The 13,469-nt window shown below is 41.3% G+C and overlaps 2 protein-coding genes across 5 annotated transcripts in view; both read right to left on the reverse strand.

Annotated features, from left to right (window-relative positions):
* Positions 1 to 39: 39 nt before the first annotated feature.
* On the reverse strand, positions 40 to 11,121 carry Epg5 (ectopic P-granules autophagy protein 5). The gene is made up of 25 exons (XM_065477619.1): positions 10,964 to 11,121; positions 9,653 to 10,531; positions 9,299 to 9,598; positions 8,124 to 8,636; positions 7,887 to 8,070; positions 7,659 to 7,825; positions 7,465 to 7,605; positions 7,131 to 7,412; positions 6,582 to 7,084; positions 6,334 to 6,530; positions 5,940 to 6,151; positions 5,690 to 5,886; positions 5,470 to 5,634; positions 5,293 to 5,416; positions 5,144 to 5,229; positions 4,873 to 5,091; positions 4,641 to 4,818; positions 3,978 to 4,580; positions 3,691 to 3,924; positions 2,002 to 2,610; positions 1,658 to 1,949; positions 1,406 to 1,594; positions 1,103 to 1,351; positions 427 to 955; positions 40 to 371 (listed from the first exon to the last, which is right to left on the reverse strand). The coding sequence occupies exons 1-25, from the start codon at positions 10,997 to 10,999 to the stop codon at positions 152 to 154; spliced, it is 7,308 nt and encodes a 2,435-aa protein (XP_065333691.1). The 5' UTR covers positions 11,000 to 11,121; the 3' UTR covers positions 40 to 151.
* Positions 11,122 to 12,103: 982 nt separating this feature from the next.
* The window catches only part of LOC135936231 (TBC1 domain family member 5-like), a 32,606-nt gene continuing 31,240 nt past the window's right edge, over positions 12,104 to 13,469 (reverse strand). For 3 of the 4 annotated variants that reach the window (XM_065478974.1, XM_065478975.1, XM_065478973.1), the window contains 6 exons: positions 13,311 to 13,417; positions 12,980 to 13,093; positions 12,841 to 12,917; positions 12,695 to 12,788; positions 12,488 to 12,637; positions 12,104 to 12,430 (listed from right to left, as the gene is read on the reverse strand). In XM_065478974.1, coding sequence (XP_065335046.1) covers positions 12,185 to 12,430; positions 12,488 to 12,637; positions 12,695 to 12,788; positions 12,841 to 12,917; positions 12,980 to 13,093; positions 13,311 to 13,417 — 788 coding nt within the window. In that variant the 3' untranslated portion in view covers positions 12,104 to 12,184. The remainder of the gene's footprint in view (positions 12,431 to 12,487; positions 12,638 to 12,694; positions 12,789 to 12,840; positions 12,918 to 12,979; positions 13,094 to 13,310; positions 13,418 to 13,469) is intronic. The other variant, XM_065478976.1, reaches the window with a different exon arrangement.

Consider the following 13,469-nt stretch of genomic DNA (forward strand, 5'->3'; position numbering starts at 1 on the left):
GCCTTCGTCGAGCCAATTTGAATGAAAGACAAGTTCAAATTAAATGTTACTCTACTCTTTATTTAAGTCATTAAAAGATAGAATACAGCGTAACACAATTTTAATTCTCTTTCGCTATCAATAATCAATTCAGTAAAAATCAAAATCGATATCACAAAATGATGGTTTTATAGAGTTGCCGAGCTATATCAGCAAAGATAACCTCAATATTTTCAAGGCTAGTGTTTTGATCCCTTATCTTGTTGATGGCATCGCTCACAACTTCTTTTAATTCAGGTGGGTTCAGCTTTGCTTGCGACATCGACTCCAGTGAGGCAACTGCTTGCAGCGTTTGAGCTGTTGGACTATAGGCAGTGTCATCTTGCAAGCTCCTAATGAGCGAAACATCATATATGGCGATCAATTCGTTAACATGAAAATACTCACAATGAAGACGAACTCAGGTTGCCTAAGGCGCCAGGTGATGTCGACTCATGTCTGCATTTGTATTCTTCGCCCAGCTTAGGGAACTGGGCAAAAACAAGGGCTGCAGTGAACCTGGCCAAAATGCGCAGTCTGACTGACGCCTGCGTCTGTTTCCTCAGTCCGATGGCTCCGAGCAGGTCCCATCCCTTGTCTTCCCCAACATTCGCCAGGTGCACGCAAAACGCAAGAACGTGTTTGACAAGCTTGTCAGGCAGTTTCTCATGTTGTGTGCCGCTTTGGATAAGAAGCAAAACCGCGTTCCACAGGAGGGGAATCTTCTGCTCAGTTTCTTCACTGATCTTGATTGCTGGAAGCAATGTGATCAACTCTGTGAATGAGTGTTCCTGCTGTCCTAGTTTCAGGTGGAGAGCGTAAATACTAAAAATCTGGCCTTCGTTGACCAAAAAATGTTCTAGTGGCTCTTTTCCTCCTTGTGACGGCACTGCTGGCTGCAGAATGGAAACTGCTCTAGCCCAGTTTGTGTTTGGCACTGAAATTAAATAGAGAATCAATTAAAAGCTAAAATTTCGTCGGTACAAAATATAAAGCTTCAAAATCTAAGTTGAGTGTTCGTTTTTAAATACTCTTTTAGACAGTTTGAGAGAAAGGTAGGAGAAGAAGTATCATATTAAATTACCTGAATGGTCTCTGAAAAATGACTCAAGGGTGCTTTCCATAATAGTGCCCAATGTTTTCTGATCTGACACGCTGATAGTCGCGGCTTTGAGCAGACCAAGGACCACTAAACTGCCTCCAGTGTGCGTGGATAGCCATTGCTTGAGACCCTTGACCAAAACCTCGCTCAGTGTAGCGCTGTTGAGAGTGCCACTTAATAGCTCGCCTACTAGAAGACCACTTTCAGAGATTTGCTGGCCAAGTGGCACAGCTGAAATTTTTAATGCTTTTAGATATTTAAAATGTAGAAAAAAATATGAAATACTTTGCGATATGATGTCTTCAGTTTGGTCCAAGAGTTTGTGAAGAGCTTTTACAAACGCTTCAGGATTTTTAGAAATCAGTGCTTTGAAACGTGTTGAGCAAGAGTTTAGCAATTTCGCGCAAGCTCTCATGAAAGCAAGCCTTTTGCGAACGGTCGTGGAATGAAAATACTTAGTATGAGTTGTAAATCCTGAAAATAAAAACACAATATTCAATCACGATGTTCACTCTCTCAGAACTCTCAGAGCCTTACCAGATATTTCCTGGAGTAGATGAAACACGGCCACATCTACAGGATGCAGCTCAGGGTGGCCAGGCAACACAACCCTGGCGTCTGAGCTCATGACGAACCAGTTCAGCACTTGGTCATAGCTGCCAGAGTCGACCAAATGCCAGGATAGTTGTTGACTGCAGTCGTTGATCAGGACAACAACTTTTGGATTCTGCTTGACACTGGGCTCGGATGACAGCTTCACCAGCAAACTCATCAGATGCAGGTGATTTTTGTCGCTGGGAAACTTCTGGATCCACACCAGCCACGGCACCTAGAAATAAAAATTGTAAACCAAATTTCCACAAATGAAAACACAAACATGCCTGGATAAACACCGCACCAAGGAAAAGGTGGTTCTGGGGCAAATACTGGTCGGACAGCTTGGTCATTGCTTCCACATCTATGACCCTCGGCCAAAACCGATCCCAGGGCAGAGCCAGAAAGCTGTGGTGAATGACTGAGAGAACGTGTTCAGACACGTCTGCATAGTTGAGAGCGTACAGTTGAAATACGAAGCAAAGCGTGTTGGTCGAGGCAGGAAGAGTGTCAAGCAGGAAGCTTAGGATTTCAACGTAGGAGTCACACATTATTTTGGCAACAGGTGCGTCTTGAGCGGTCCAGGGCAGGAGCACTGTTTTATCGTCGGTGAACTGCTGGATCCAGGCGGCCGTTTGCTGTCGGTGACCGGCCCAGGGAAGAACCCAAGGTGCGAACAGGTCGTGCAGAATGGGCCACAGCTGCTCCGACAGCGAGTCTCCAAGTGCGCCTCGCGCCTGGTTCAGAGTGCCGATCACAAGGGTGTGCCCAACCATCGAGAAAAATACGCTGAGTGGATTGACATATGTTCTGTATTTTGGGTACACGCCATGCAAGCCATACTGCAACCGCTCTCTCTTGAAATAATCGGCAAGCAATGCAGCTGTTTCACATATCTGTGAAAAAGGTTGCGCATAATAAGAGATCAAGAAATTTAAACATTGTATACTAAATGTCTTTAATTTTATGCTATTTAATATAAGGAATTTTTTATCAATGAAAATGTGTACGGAAACTATCTGTAGTTAAAATAAAAAAGGGATGAAGCGAATTTTCAATTTACATATTTTTAGAGACGGGTGTTTCATGGACTGCAATTTTCAAATTTTTGTTCATCGATGCTATATCCCAAGAATTCATTAAGGCAGTAATTTATCTACGAGTGCGCGCAAAAAGTGCGTAGTATGAAATAAATTAGTGTGTCGTTTGCCATGAAACAGTGAGGTTCATTCCTCTTCCTGAGAGGCCACCCGCATTTCAATTGACGACGAGTACGAACTTTTCCGAGAAGAGGAAAACGGTGAAGTTGGACAGCGAGACATCGGGTCGTGGGGAATGACACGACCGCTGACAAAACTCCGATACGCAATACGTGTGTCCCGGGGCGGACCTGTCCGGGCACAGCAGGAAGAATACATGCATCGACAAATCGCGAGCCAAGAAATCAGGAAATTTCCCCACATTGCTGCTCTTACAACGTGGAGGAAACCAGGGTCAAGAGAAAGAAGCAGGAACGAGACCTAACTTGCGAGTATGCTCACGTCCAATACAGGTTAAAACGCAAATTCATGATATACATTTCACGTACAAGGGAAGCTCGGCGTTGTCTGACGATTGAGAAAATACCGCGTATTCAACGTGTGCGGGGAGAGAACTCTTAAGCTCCTGGCTGATCAGTCAGATTCAGATGCAGCGACACCGTAAGAAGGTGAAAATAAACGAGCATATCCCATGCCGAAATGAATAGACGCACATGCCGGCGATACAAGTCATGCGAAACATTTAAGAAACGGAATTAAAAATACGAATCTACAAGACCAGCTGGACACTCATCCGCGTGCTCCATCGTGAGAGAGCCTGAGGGCGCAACCGCGACCTTAATCGAGGAAACCTCAGGGGTCGTTTGATGTGTCACAATAAAGCAAGAATTCTAGCTTCTTATTCTAATTATCAGGCAAGAAATGCCTACAACTTACCACTTTAAAATCAAGCAGTCGTTGCTGAGTAGCGTAAATTCGTAATTGGTCTTTCAGTCCACCCCCTTGCCTCAACTTGTGCAGATCATTTGGCGTTAGAGCATCAAGGACAGACCACCAAACATCCAGTGATAAAGTTTGTGCATCAGAGAGTTTGAGCACAAGATTAAGAATTTCTCCATAATGTTCAGGAAAGTTGTGCATCAAGATCTTTTGAAGGTGAGACAAATACGTCTGAAAAAATATACACTAGAGACTTTTTAATTTAATAAAAAAAAGAAAAATACCTCATGGAGAATGAGACGATCTTCCTGGGGCTCTTTGCCAGAGATGATGAGAGCTTGTCCAAGGCTTTGAATGAATTCAGATATTTCCTTAAGTCTTGGTCTACTCTTGACAAGCCACTGCGTCACATCAAATTTTGAAAGGATTGCAAAGCACATGTCGGGGTTTGAGGCACCAACAACTTTGGCGTACATGGACAAAAATGTGGGTGTCGGGGCCAGGTGCGGCGAAAAATGTGGACTGAGGAGACCAGTGAGGTGTGGGGCTGACAGAATTTTGTTCAGCAGCTTTTCGCACTCACTCTCAGACCTGCTGATGAACACTTGGCCTAACTGTTCCAGGCAGGAAGAGAGCAGTTGTTTGGTTGGTGGGTAGAAAGAGGTTTCTTCTGTGTATCGTGCGACCAGGTAGTAAAAGACAGCAACACCTGTTTCGTCGAATCCTCGCTCTGACACTAGCTTGTTGACCAGATTTTCTAAATACACAGCGGAATGGCAGACTTTTTGGGGCGGAGGCTGGAGGCTTTTGGAAATCAGGCTCTGGTGATCCTTCCTATTCTCTCCAATTTGGTGCTTTGCGCTCGAGTTGGCTCTCCACTCACGAATCTAAATAATATGTTAGTATAGTAAGAGGATCAGTGAGTGGATTTTTTTTTCAAATATCACCTGAAGGGTCCTTCGAAATGCACCAGCACATTCCTTGGCTCCAGACTTCTTCCTTGCAGCTGGGTCACACCACTTAACAAGAGGCACCTGGACGTCAATCTCTTTATACAGGATAGAAATCTGTTCCAGTAGGGTGCAGTCCAAAGCGGCCAACTCTGATGTGTGCAATGCGTGGGCCCTGTTAAACACATGGTCATTCAAAGAATATAATCAATGTTATTTTTTTTCCTACAGTGCGAATTCAAAGAGGGGTTTGAAATTGCTTTCCAAACTTGATAACGTTACTGCAGCATTGAGGAGTTCCTCTCGTGGAAGGAATGGCACAACGTTTTTGAAAATCCTAAGCGCAGGAGCAGCAACTGGCCGTTCGTAAGTGTGAAGTCGACTCAGCATTCTTGATAATGCAGAAGAACTATCCTCGTTCTTGAATGAATTTTTAAAGTCAATGATCCTGAAAAAAATCAAACATACCGTAAAACACGCAAATTTGATTAAATAAAAACCTTATGTGCTGGGTGTTCCAGTCTCTTACTGCCTCTCTCCTTTTTTCTTGAATCTCTTCAACATCCAAGAACTCCAGCCAATTGTTCTAAATTTCAAAAAAAAAAAAATCAAAACCATGAAACAAATTTGGAGTGAAGAAGAATATTACCATGTCTCCATAGAGTAGTTTTCCCAGTTTGTTTGGATCATATTGTGCAGGTAAAGCAGGCAAATACAAATTCGGTTCATGCAGAATGGTCTCGTCCATCCAAAAGCTGAATGTTTTCAGCAATCTACAAAATATATTTATATCAAAACAAAACTAGGCGTTCAAATGATAACAAACTTTGCGGTTTGCCCATGCAGAAGTCTCCTCTCTCCACCTTCCTCCTCAGCTCCTTCGCCTGTAAAACCCGGGTCGGTGGCTCTCGTTTCATAGAGCTCAGCTGCATCAACCAGTCTTCTTTTCAGTCTTTTCAAGTAATTTGTGTTAACCATTCCCTCAAAAAACCTACAGGTAACAAAATATTTAAGAAAATTGAAATTCATGGTGCTGAAGATTATACTTTAAGCCCACTGATCCACGATCTACTGAGTTGATTTCGCTGCGTGGAACTCTCATTAGGTAAAGTGTAAAAAACTTTTGCCAAAAGATTGGCAACAGTGGGTGATCAAGAGAAGTGTCCAGGGCCTGTTGAGCCCATCTATAAATGGCTAGGTAAGAAGTAGGAATCGGCGCCACTTTTAGGGTGCTAGAAGCTTTCTGTATATTGCAAATTATTAATAATTAGTTTTGATCATCACTTGCGCTCTTACTTTCATGGCTTGGTCAAGATTAGTTTTATTCAAATCAGCAAGCTCCACAACAAATTGCCTCCAGAGTCCATTACTAATCTCAAACTCTTCTTGCTCCGTTTCAATCACAAACAAAGCTAGCCAGGGCGCCTCTGGACAGGAAACTCTGCCTAAGAGGGAATTTGTTCCAGAGTTCATGGACACCCAGCTTATGATAGATGATAAGGCATTTCCTGCAATTTTTAAACCGTATAAGGCAGGTGAAACATCAACATCTGAGGTGACAATAATTCCTGTAAATTAAATGAATCACTAAAAACTTTTTGGTTAAGTTGGTAAGTTAATTAAAAAAATTCAATTAATAAAGTTTTGCAAAAGTTGAAGGGCACTTTCAAGAAAAAACAAAAATGAGTACCTTGCTTCATTATCCCTTGTCGGATGATGTCCCGAATTTTATTGGTAGCCACATCTCTGGCGTAATGGTGAGGAAATGATTCTTTCAGAGTGATATCAAGCAGGTGAATGATGGATGAATCTTTTGCCCACTCTGGATAGCCGAAGAGAACCGACAGCCATAACTCAGAGAGTGCATGGGGTGATTCAAGGTGATACCTAGAGAATTGAGATTAAAATATGGCCAAATTGAATTAAGCTTGAAATTGCCTGTCAAAGTTTAAGAACTGTGCTTGAATCATGTTGGCAACCTGTTTTAGGACGGGCCCTGGAGACTCCGTTATGAGCAAACTTTTAGCCATTTTCATGTAGCCTCGATCAGCAGTAATCAGCGTCAGAAAGACCGAAGTGAAGTCTTTGTTGCTGGTCAGTGAATCGACGCACGGCATGAAGAGAGGCATGATGAAGTTGAGGGATTCACAGACCGCGTCATACTTTGCGTGGGAGAGGAGAGTGGACAACAGTGGGAATCCTTTGGAGCAAATCAGCGGGATACTGTGCCCCCAAGTTGTGGCCAGCAAAGTGACAAAGCAGGCTATTGGCTCTTTCTCTTTCACTCCTTTTAACAGGACCTCGGTGTCCTCCACGTCTGTCACCATGTTCATCACGTCAGCCTTTAGATTCCTACTGTCGTTGGTGTGCAGTCTCAAGCGCGAAATCAACCCCCACGACCAGGAAATCAAACTCTGCTCTGGCGAAGACTGGCTGCGAACCTACAACAAAGTTATTAGTTTCCAAAGTATCAAACAAAAAATATACCATTGCAGCGAGCGACGAAACACCTTCTGCTACAGTTCCAGGACTAACAGGGCCAGACTTTTCGGGTGCGTGGCGCAAACAAGTATCAACCACAAGGAGAGCAACGTCAAGTTGCAGTTGCCATTCTAGAGAACTCCAGTCTAGAGATCCAAGAATTGAGCGTGCGACTAAGCTCTGCAGAGTGCTGGGGTTGCAGAGCAGCCACTCTGCAAGTATTTTTAAGTCCTCTTCATCAGGCCGCCACAATTTCATTGGCAGCTCTTTCACCAAGTATATGCTTAGCTGCAAAATAGTGATAGAGTAAAAACGAAAATGCACATTTGGATTCAAGTACCTTGCCGACACTCTCCAGGTCTTCCTTCAAAGCGCCCAATAGTTTTGACATCAAATAGGGGTACTTTTCAGCTAAATTGGATAGCAAACTTCGACAAGTCTTACTACAGATGTCTTGTGTTTTCCTACTGGAAAATCCAACCTAAGGATAAAATTTATTTGTATAAAAACTATATTCTTAATTATTCAGTTTACTCGAAACAAATCTAGCGTCACTTCCAACACAAAATCTATGTCTTCTGGTCCACGAGCCATCGCCATGTTGGCAAAAGTGTTGAGGAGAAAGTAAACCTCTGCTTCGGGCATAGTGCTTAGTTTAGACTCAAATTCTTCATTTGTTTGCGACAGCTCCTTTTTCCAATCTGTGCCAGTAGCAGAGGTTAGTACAGATAAATTATTCTAGCTGATCTCATGTGCGTGTACCTCTTTGGTAGTTGCTACCAGACATTTCCTGCTGGTATTCGTGGTGAAGCAAGCAAAATAGCTGCCACAATACTTGACACGAAGTAACGTTGTAAGGAATTATAGCCAAAAACTGCCAAGCGCCGAGTTTCTGGGACGAAAATATGCACTGCGTGGCTCTTAGAAGGAGATTGTCATATTCCACCTACAACCAAGGCAAGAATTAAATAATAAAATTTTGTCTGTTTAAATTCAAACCTGGAGTCTAGCCAGCATGATTGGGTCATGTCCTCGTTGGCTGGCACCCACTCTGAAGATCTCCCAAACATCTGAGACATACTGAACCGTGTGTCTAACCAAGCGACTCAGCCGTTTGGCGAATTGCTTGTATTTGTTTGAGTTGTAAGTCTGGAGGCCATTCCCCAGAAGAAGAACTAGTGACGATGCAAACGCCAGAAGTCGCAATAAGCTGCTCTCAGAAGCACTCTCAGGAATGTATATCTCGTTGCTTTCTCTTCTTTGGATGCCAAGGACGTGTCTGAAGATACCGTCAATTGGCACCTGGTTGAGCAGTGCCACCAGGTCGTTCTCTGCCAGGCCGGACTGAATTTCTTCCTCGCCTTCGTCGTCCAGCAGGACCCAGCTATTGTGTTCATAGGGCTTTTCAACCTCCACCGGAGGATTCATCAATAGTGAAATCATAGCCACAGCGTGGTCCAACAAGGCTGAGTTTGTGCTCGGATAGGATTCAATGACGTTCCACAATGGAACCTATTTGAGATTAAAAAATCAGCTTTTTGTAAAACTTTCAGATAGCGAGTGATTATTTAGGTAAATTTGTGAAAAATCCTCTTAACCTTTAATTGAAATACTATCAAAATAATTAATAAAAAAATGCTGAAAAATCCCAGTTTTCCATGAGAAAATCAGCTCAAAAGTTTGCATGCCAATCAAGCGGCGAGCATCAATTGTGTTCTATATGGGAATTATGATTTATTTCGCAAAGAGGGAAATTTAGCTTTAAATTCGCAACCCATTGGATAGATCGCGACAAGAGGGATCAAAATCAAGCGAAAAATCATTAGAAAACTGTTTAATATTACTTTAAACTCCTTAGTAAAGCTCTAATTGATTAGAGGTCTCATTGTCAGCCAGCGTGGCTGCGTCGCGCCAGCGGGCTAATTTTTGGAAATGTGGTTGGCTGCCTTGACTTTGGCTAAGCTGCGCGAGTCAAAAATTCAAATATATTGAAGTGCTGGAGAAAGAAAAATGTCTTTGACCCTTCAAATTTCAATTTTAACTATTTATCAGCCGCAGTTGGGCTTAAATTTTGCTTCAGCCGTTTAGCCGGCCTGCGCTGGTGAGACTACCAAGATTTTAACTGCGCTAAAATCAAGACTACTGGTGTAATGTTTGTCAATGAAGTATCTCACCTGGATCAGAGGAGTGGCCCATTGAGTCACGCCAGGGGGACTTGTAATGACGTGCAGCAACAGAAAAATGTGATCTTTGGCTGTTGCAACGCGGAGCAGAGTGGCACCCAGCCTTAACAACCATCCTCTTACATTCTCGATAAATATTTTGTCTTTGATGTGTTTCTTGCTGAAGTGAAAAAGGATTGAAATCACATTCCACAAAGCAGTTGCAGGCGGCCGAGGAGGCAGCAGCTGCACAGGAGTACTTTGAGGCACATTTGCATACAAAATCAGCATCTCTTGCAACAACTGTTCCACCTAAAAATTAAAACTTGAATTTACGCTGTTAAATTGTAGGTGTTGCGTACAAACCTGAAGACGAAGAACTTCTGCTCGGTACGCAAATAGACTGAGACTTTCATTTAATAAACCCCTGATGGAGGACAAGTTCCTGTTCAAGACGCCTAACTCTTCCTGGTTCATATCCGCAGTGGGGAAGGTGTGCGAAACTGACACTGAGACGCCATCCATGCACTTTCCCTTTTCAGTTACAATAGCCTCCCCAGGGGTCCAGATGGTTTCCTGTTTGGCCTTGGCCTCGCTCGTCAACTGCTCCAATTCCATTTGACCACTCAGCAACCTGGTCCTCATTTGCAGGTAAGACGATAAGAGATCATACAAGGGATGAGACTGCAGTCCTTTTTGTGTCTCGTGAAATTCAGCTACAAACTCCTGTGTCATGGCAATCTCATGGTTGAAATAGAGAGCAGAGAGTTGAGCTTCATTTAGAGGGACGACCTCCTTGAGCAGTTCGTCGTTAAGAAAAGGCTCTGGTGGGGCTTCTGGAGCTGTTGGTTCAGGGAAAAGCAGATCCTGCTCCATTGGCAAGGATGGATAGAGTGACATTGGAGCACTTGCTCTCACATGCATTGTGACGTGCGAATCAAAAGTCTTGATTTCTTCTGTGCTGAGAGACAAGTCATGGAAGCTGGAAACGACTTCGGTCGTTTTTTCCTCCTCTTCTGTAACCACCGATGCTTCTTCAACAGACTGCTCAATTTCTGTTGGGGCCGTGACCACGGGTTCCTCTTCAGGGCTGCTGGTCTGCTCTTGAGAGGAATCAGTAGCAGACCCATTTCTTTCCACCTCTTTTCTCAGCAGTTCAGCAATCTCTGGCGTAAGGACCGGTTCAAAATTGGGCTCAGAGGGCTCTCCAATTTCATCCTCATCCTCTCTTGACGCTTTCCTTGCCTGTTAACAAAAAAAATTGTAGTAATAGCATATGTACAGATCCATTTATACAATAATAAGATAATTGTTTCACAAATGAACATCATAAAATATGTATCTAATAATCTTATCATGTGTGTGATAAGTGTTTTGAGCATTTTGTTTAAATTTACATATTAATGTTAAAATATGATATTGTTAATTAATTATGTCGTGCTAAAATATGTATCTCGATGTAACTATGTAGTGAAATTAATTTGTTTAATAATTGTTTGTTATTCTTGCGAAATCAAACGAGAGCAGTCTGTTGCAGCTCTAAGGTTTAGCAATGGAATCTTAGATGATGTGATTAGCTAAGTTTTGATTTTTCGCAGCTATAGCACATTCGATCTGATTAACAACGGCATAAAATGATATGGTAATTATTCGAGTTAACTATTCAGTCTATTGTACCTTTTTAGAACGGCTCCTCTCCTTAGTTCTCTCCATAGCTCCAACAACTTACTAGAAAATAACACCGAAACCTTCAACAAACTTCGCCATCAATGGTCACATGCTTTACAGCTGTGTTGATTTGTTCTGATTGGTCCTCAGCCAAGGACGACGTCGCTTATTTGCTGAATGAAGCGGTAAACTTTTTCCGTCTTTGAAAGTTACAAGTGTCAAAATATTAATGCTCAACTACGTGGATTTAATGATATTATCATAATCATAAAATATTATAAAAACATTAATAATATTATGATATTTAACATTATAGTTTTAGAATCGGGTTACTGATTATTACACCATCAAACTACAAAACAGATTTTGAAAAGCTTGAAAAAATATTAAATTTACATATTATATGATCACAGAAGTACACAATATTACTGCATTTTCATTTTTTCCTGAACAACATTAATGTAGAGCTTTATAGTCCAAAAATTAAGAATATATCAAGGAGAGAGTCAAGCTAGATTGCATTTTTTTCGATAGCAAGTAATAGTTCAGAGTTTATTGTTTGTGAAATTTAGCAATAATTTATTATCTCTAAAATGTGCAATAATAATCAAATTAGTACCAAACTTAATGGTAAAATTTTACATTTTTCCAAATTTTATGAAAAAAATAAACGGGCTTTGAATGATTTTTTCGCTTGATCTCGATCTCTCATCGCAATCTCAATTGTGTGCGAATTCAGAGGAAAATTTCTCTATATCGTGATTTAACATAATGGAGACAAGTAAGATGCTTGCTCCACTTATGATTAGCTCGCTATAAATTTTCAGCCAATTTTCTCAAAAATTGGAACAATTTAGAAAATTATCATCTTTTCCCTAATTTTTAAGATAGCATTTAAAGTAAAGGGGAAAAAGAATTTGTGCCAAATGTCCAGTAAAGCTTTACTTTCATTCGTTTACTTTTATGTATTATGCCATCATAATAAGTTCATACTCCAATCCAAACACTCTGAAGAGAAAATAATCTTAACATGGTGCAATGTTATAACGACGAGTGCCAGGTTTCCTAATGTGATTTCAAGTGGTCATTATAATGGTTTCGTAAAAGCTGTTCATCTCTAACCAGGTTTTAAGCTTGATTGAAACAAAGTTTTTCTGAGATTCCCCCAAAACTAAAGTAGATTTACTGTCAAAAGTCGACGAAAAATAATACAAAAATTAATACACAAAATCATCTTCTGATATCAACATTGAATGGATCTTCCTGAGGTGCTCCCTCCACATCGTTGCCATCTCCTTCAGATAAAGAGAATACCTTCAAATTAACTGGTGAGTCAATAGAAGCAGAAGGCGGCACAGTTTTTGATTTTTGCTTGCTTGACTGGACGGGTTGAATAAATGGTTTGACTTCACCTGCTTCCGTTGCTGGTTCAACATCCAAAACTAGGCAGTGATAATTTTGTAAATTGTCTGATACCTGCATGTACAAACAAAAATGCAATAGCGTCAACACAAGAAAATTCGTACAACTTACTCCTTTCACTCCTTCGAGAGATATTTTGACATGATCCTCAGCACCAATGTTAATAGATTCAAGGATGGCTAAGTGGTGACTTAGTTGGGCATGACTATCTTTTATTAGCTGGACAGCTCTACTCAACTCTGTCATGACCAATAATGGATCCTGAAATTTCTCTGGTAAATAAAAAACAACATTTACCAGGTCAAAATGAACACATACGTCAGGTGGAAAGCCCTCCACTATAGAATTGTCAGTATTTGCATCCTGGGCAACTGCTTGCTTGCCCCACCGACTCGAAGATATTTTGCCGATCCTTATTATACAACCATGATAAGGACATGCAAATCATTTATCAATTTATATACCTTTTAGAGAGTGGATTACTCTTCTTAGAAACTTTGTTCTTTTTGTCCTGGATTGATTGTTGCTCACTCATCGGCTCCTTTTCAATTAAATTAAGCATCATTATTGTTTATTTTCCTCTCGCCATGACGATATTATCACCTTTAGGGAGTTGGTTTGTTTTAATTTCAGTGGTCCTCGGTTCAAATTAGTCTGACCTCCAATTGTTATCACAGGCAAGTTTTGGAAAGCAGTGCTGGCTGGGAGACAATATTTCTGAACAGAATAATGGTTATTCCCCTTTTTTAGAGTTGCCCAATGAAATTGAAAATTAACAACTATTCATTTGTTAGATTCATGTTTCTAATCTCAAGGTAAAAAATGCTGACTCAAAGTGCATCTAGAAGGTACTAAAGAAAACCAGCTGTTGTCTCAAGACGAAGGGACACACAAAAATGAGCAAGCAGTAAATATAATAAGGTAAAACATTTACGTCTGGTTCCATGAGGTACAAGGAATGGTCAATGATGCTTGAAATGTCAACAGCCCCTGGGTATCGCATGAGAAGTGTAAGGCAAGTTGTGTTGTCACCATTTATCACTGAAACGTATTTATATTTCAAACGATTGCGATTGGAAATGAAGAATTTATT

The sequence above is a fragment of the Cloeon dipterum genome, chromosome 2 (assembly GCF_949628265.1).
Source record: "Cloeon dipterum chromosome 2, ieCloDipt1.1, whole genome shotgun sequence".
In the NCBI taxonomy this organism is placed as follows: Eukaryota; Metazoa; Arthropoda; class Insecta; order Ephemeroptera; family Baetidae; genus Cloeon; species Cloeon dipterum.

What these genes read in the sequence shown, in the direction of transcription:
- Epg5 (XM_065477619.1), bottom strand. Translation starts at nt 10,999, where the DNA reads ATGGAGAGAACTAAGGAGAGGAGCCGTTCTAAAAAG. An exon ending in CAGTTCTTAAACTTTGACAG is followed by an intron (nt 6,531 to 6,581) that starts GCAATTTCAAGC and finishes TCAATTCTCTAG; the next exon opens with GTATCACCTTGAATCACCCC. An exon ending in AACTACTCTATGGAGACATG is followed by an intron (nt 5,230 to 5,292) that starts GTAATATTCTTC and finishes TTTGAAATTTAG; the next exon opens with AACAATTGGCTGGAGTTCTT.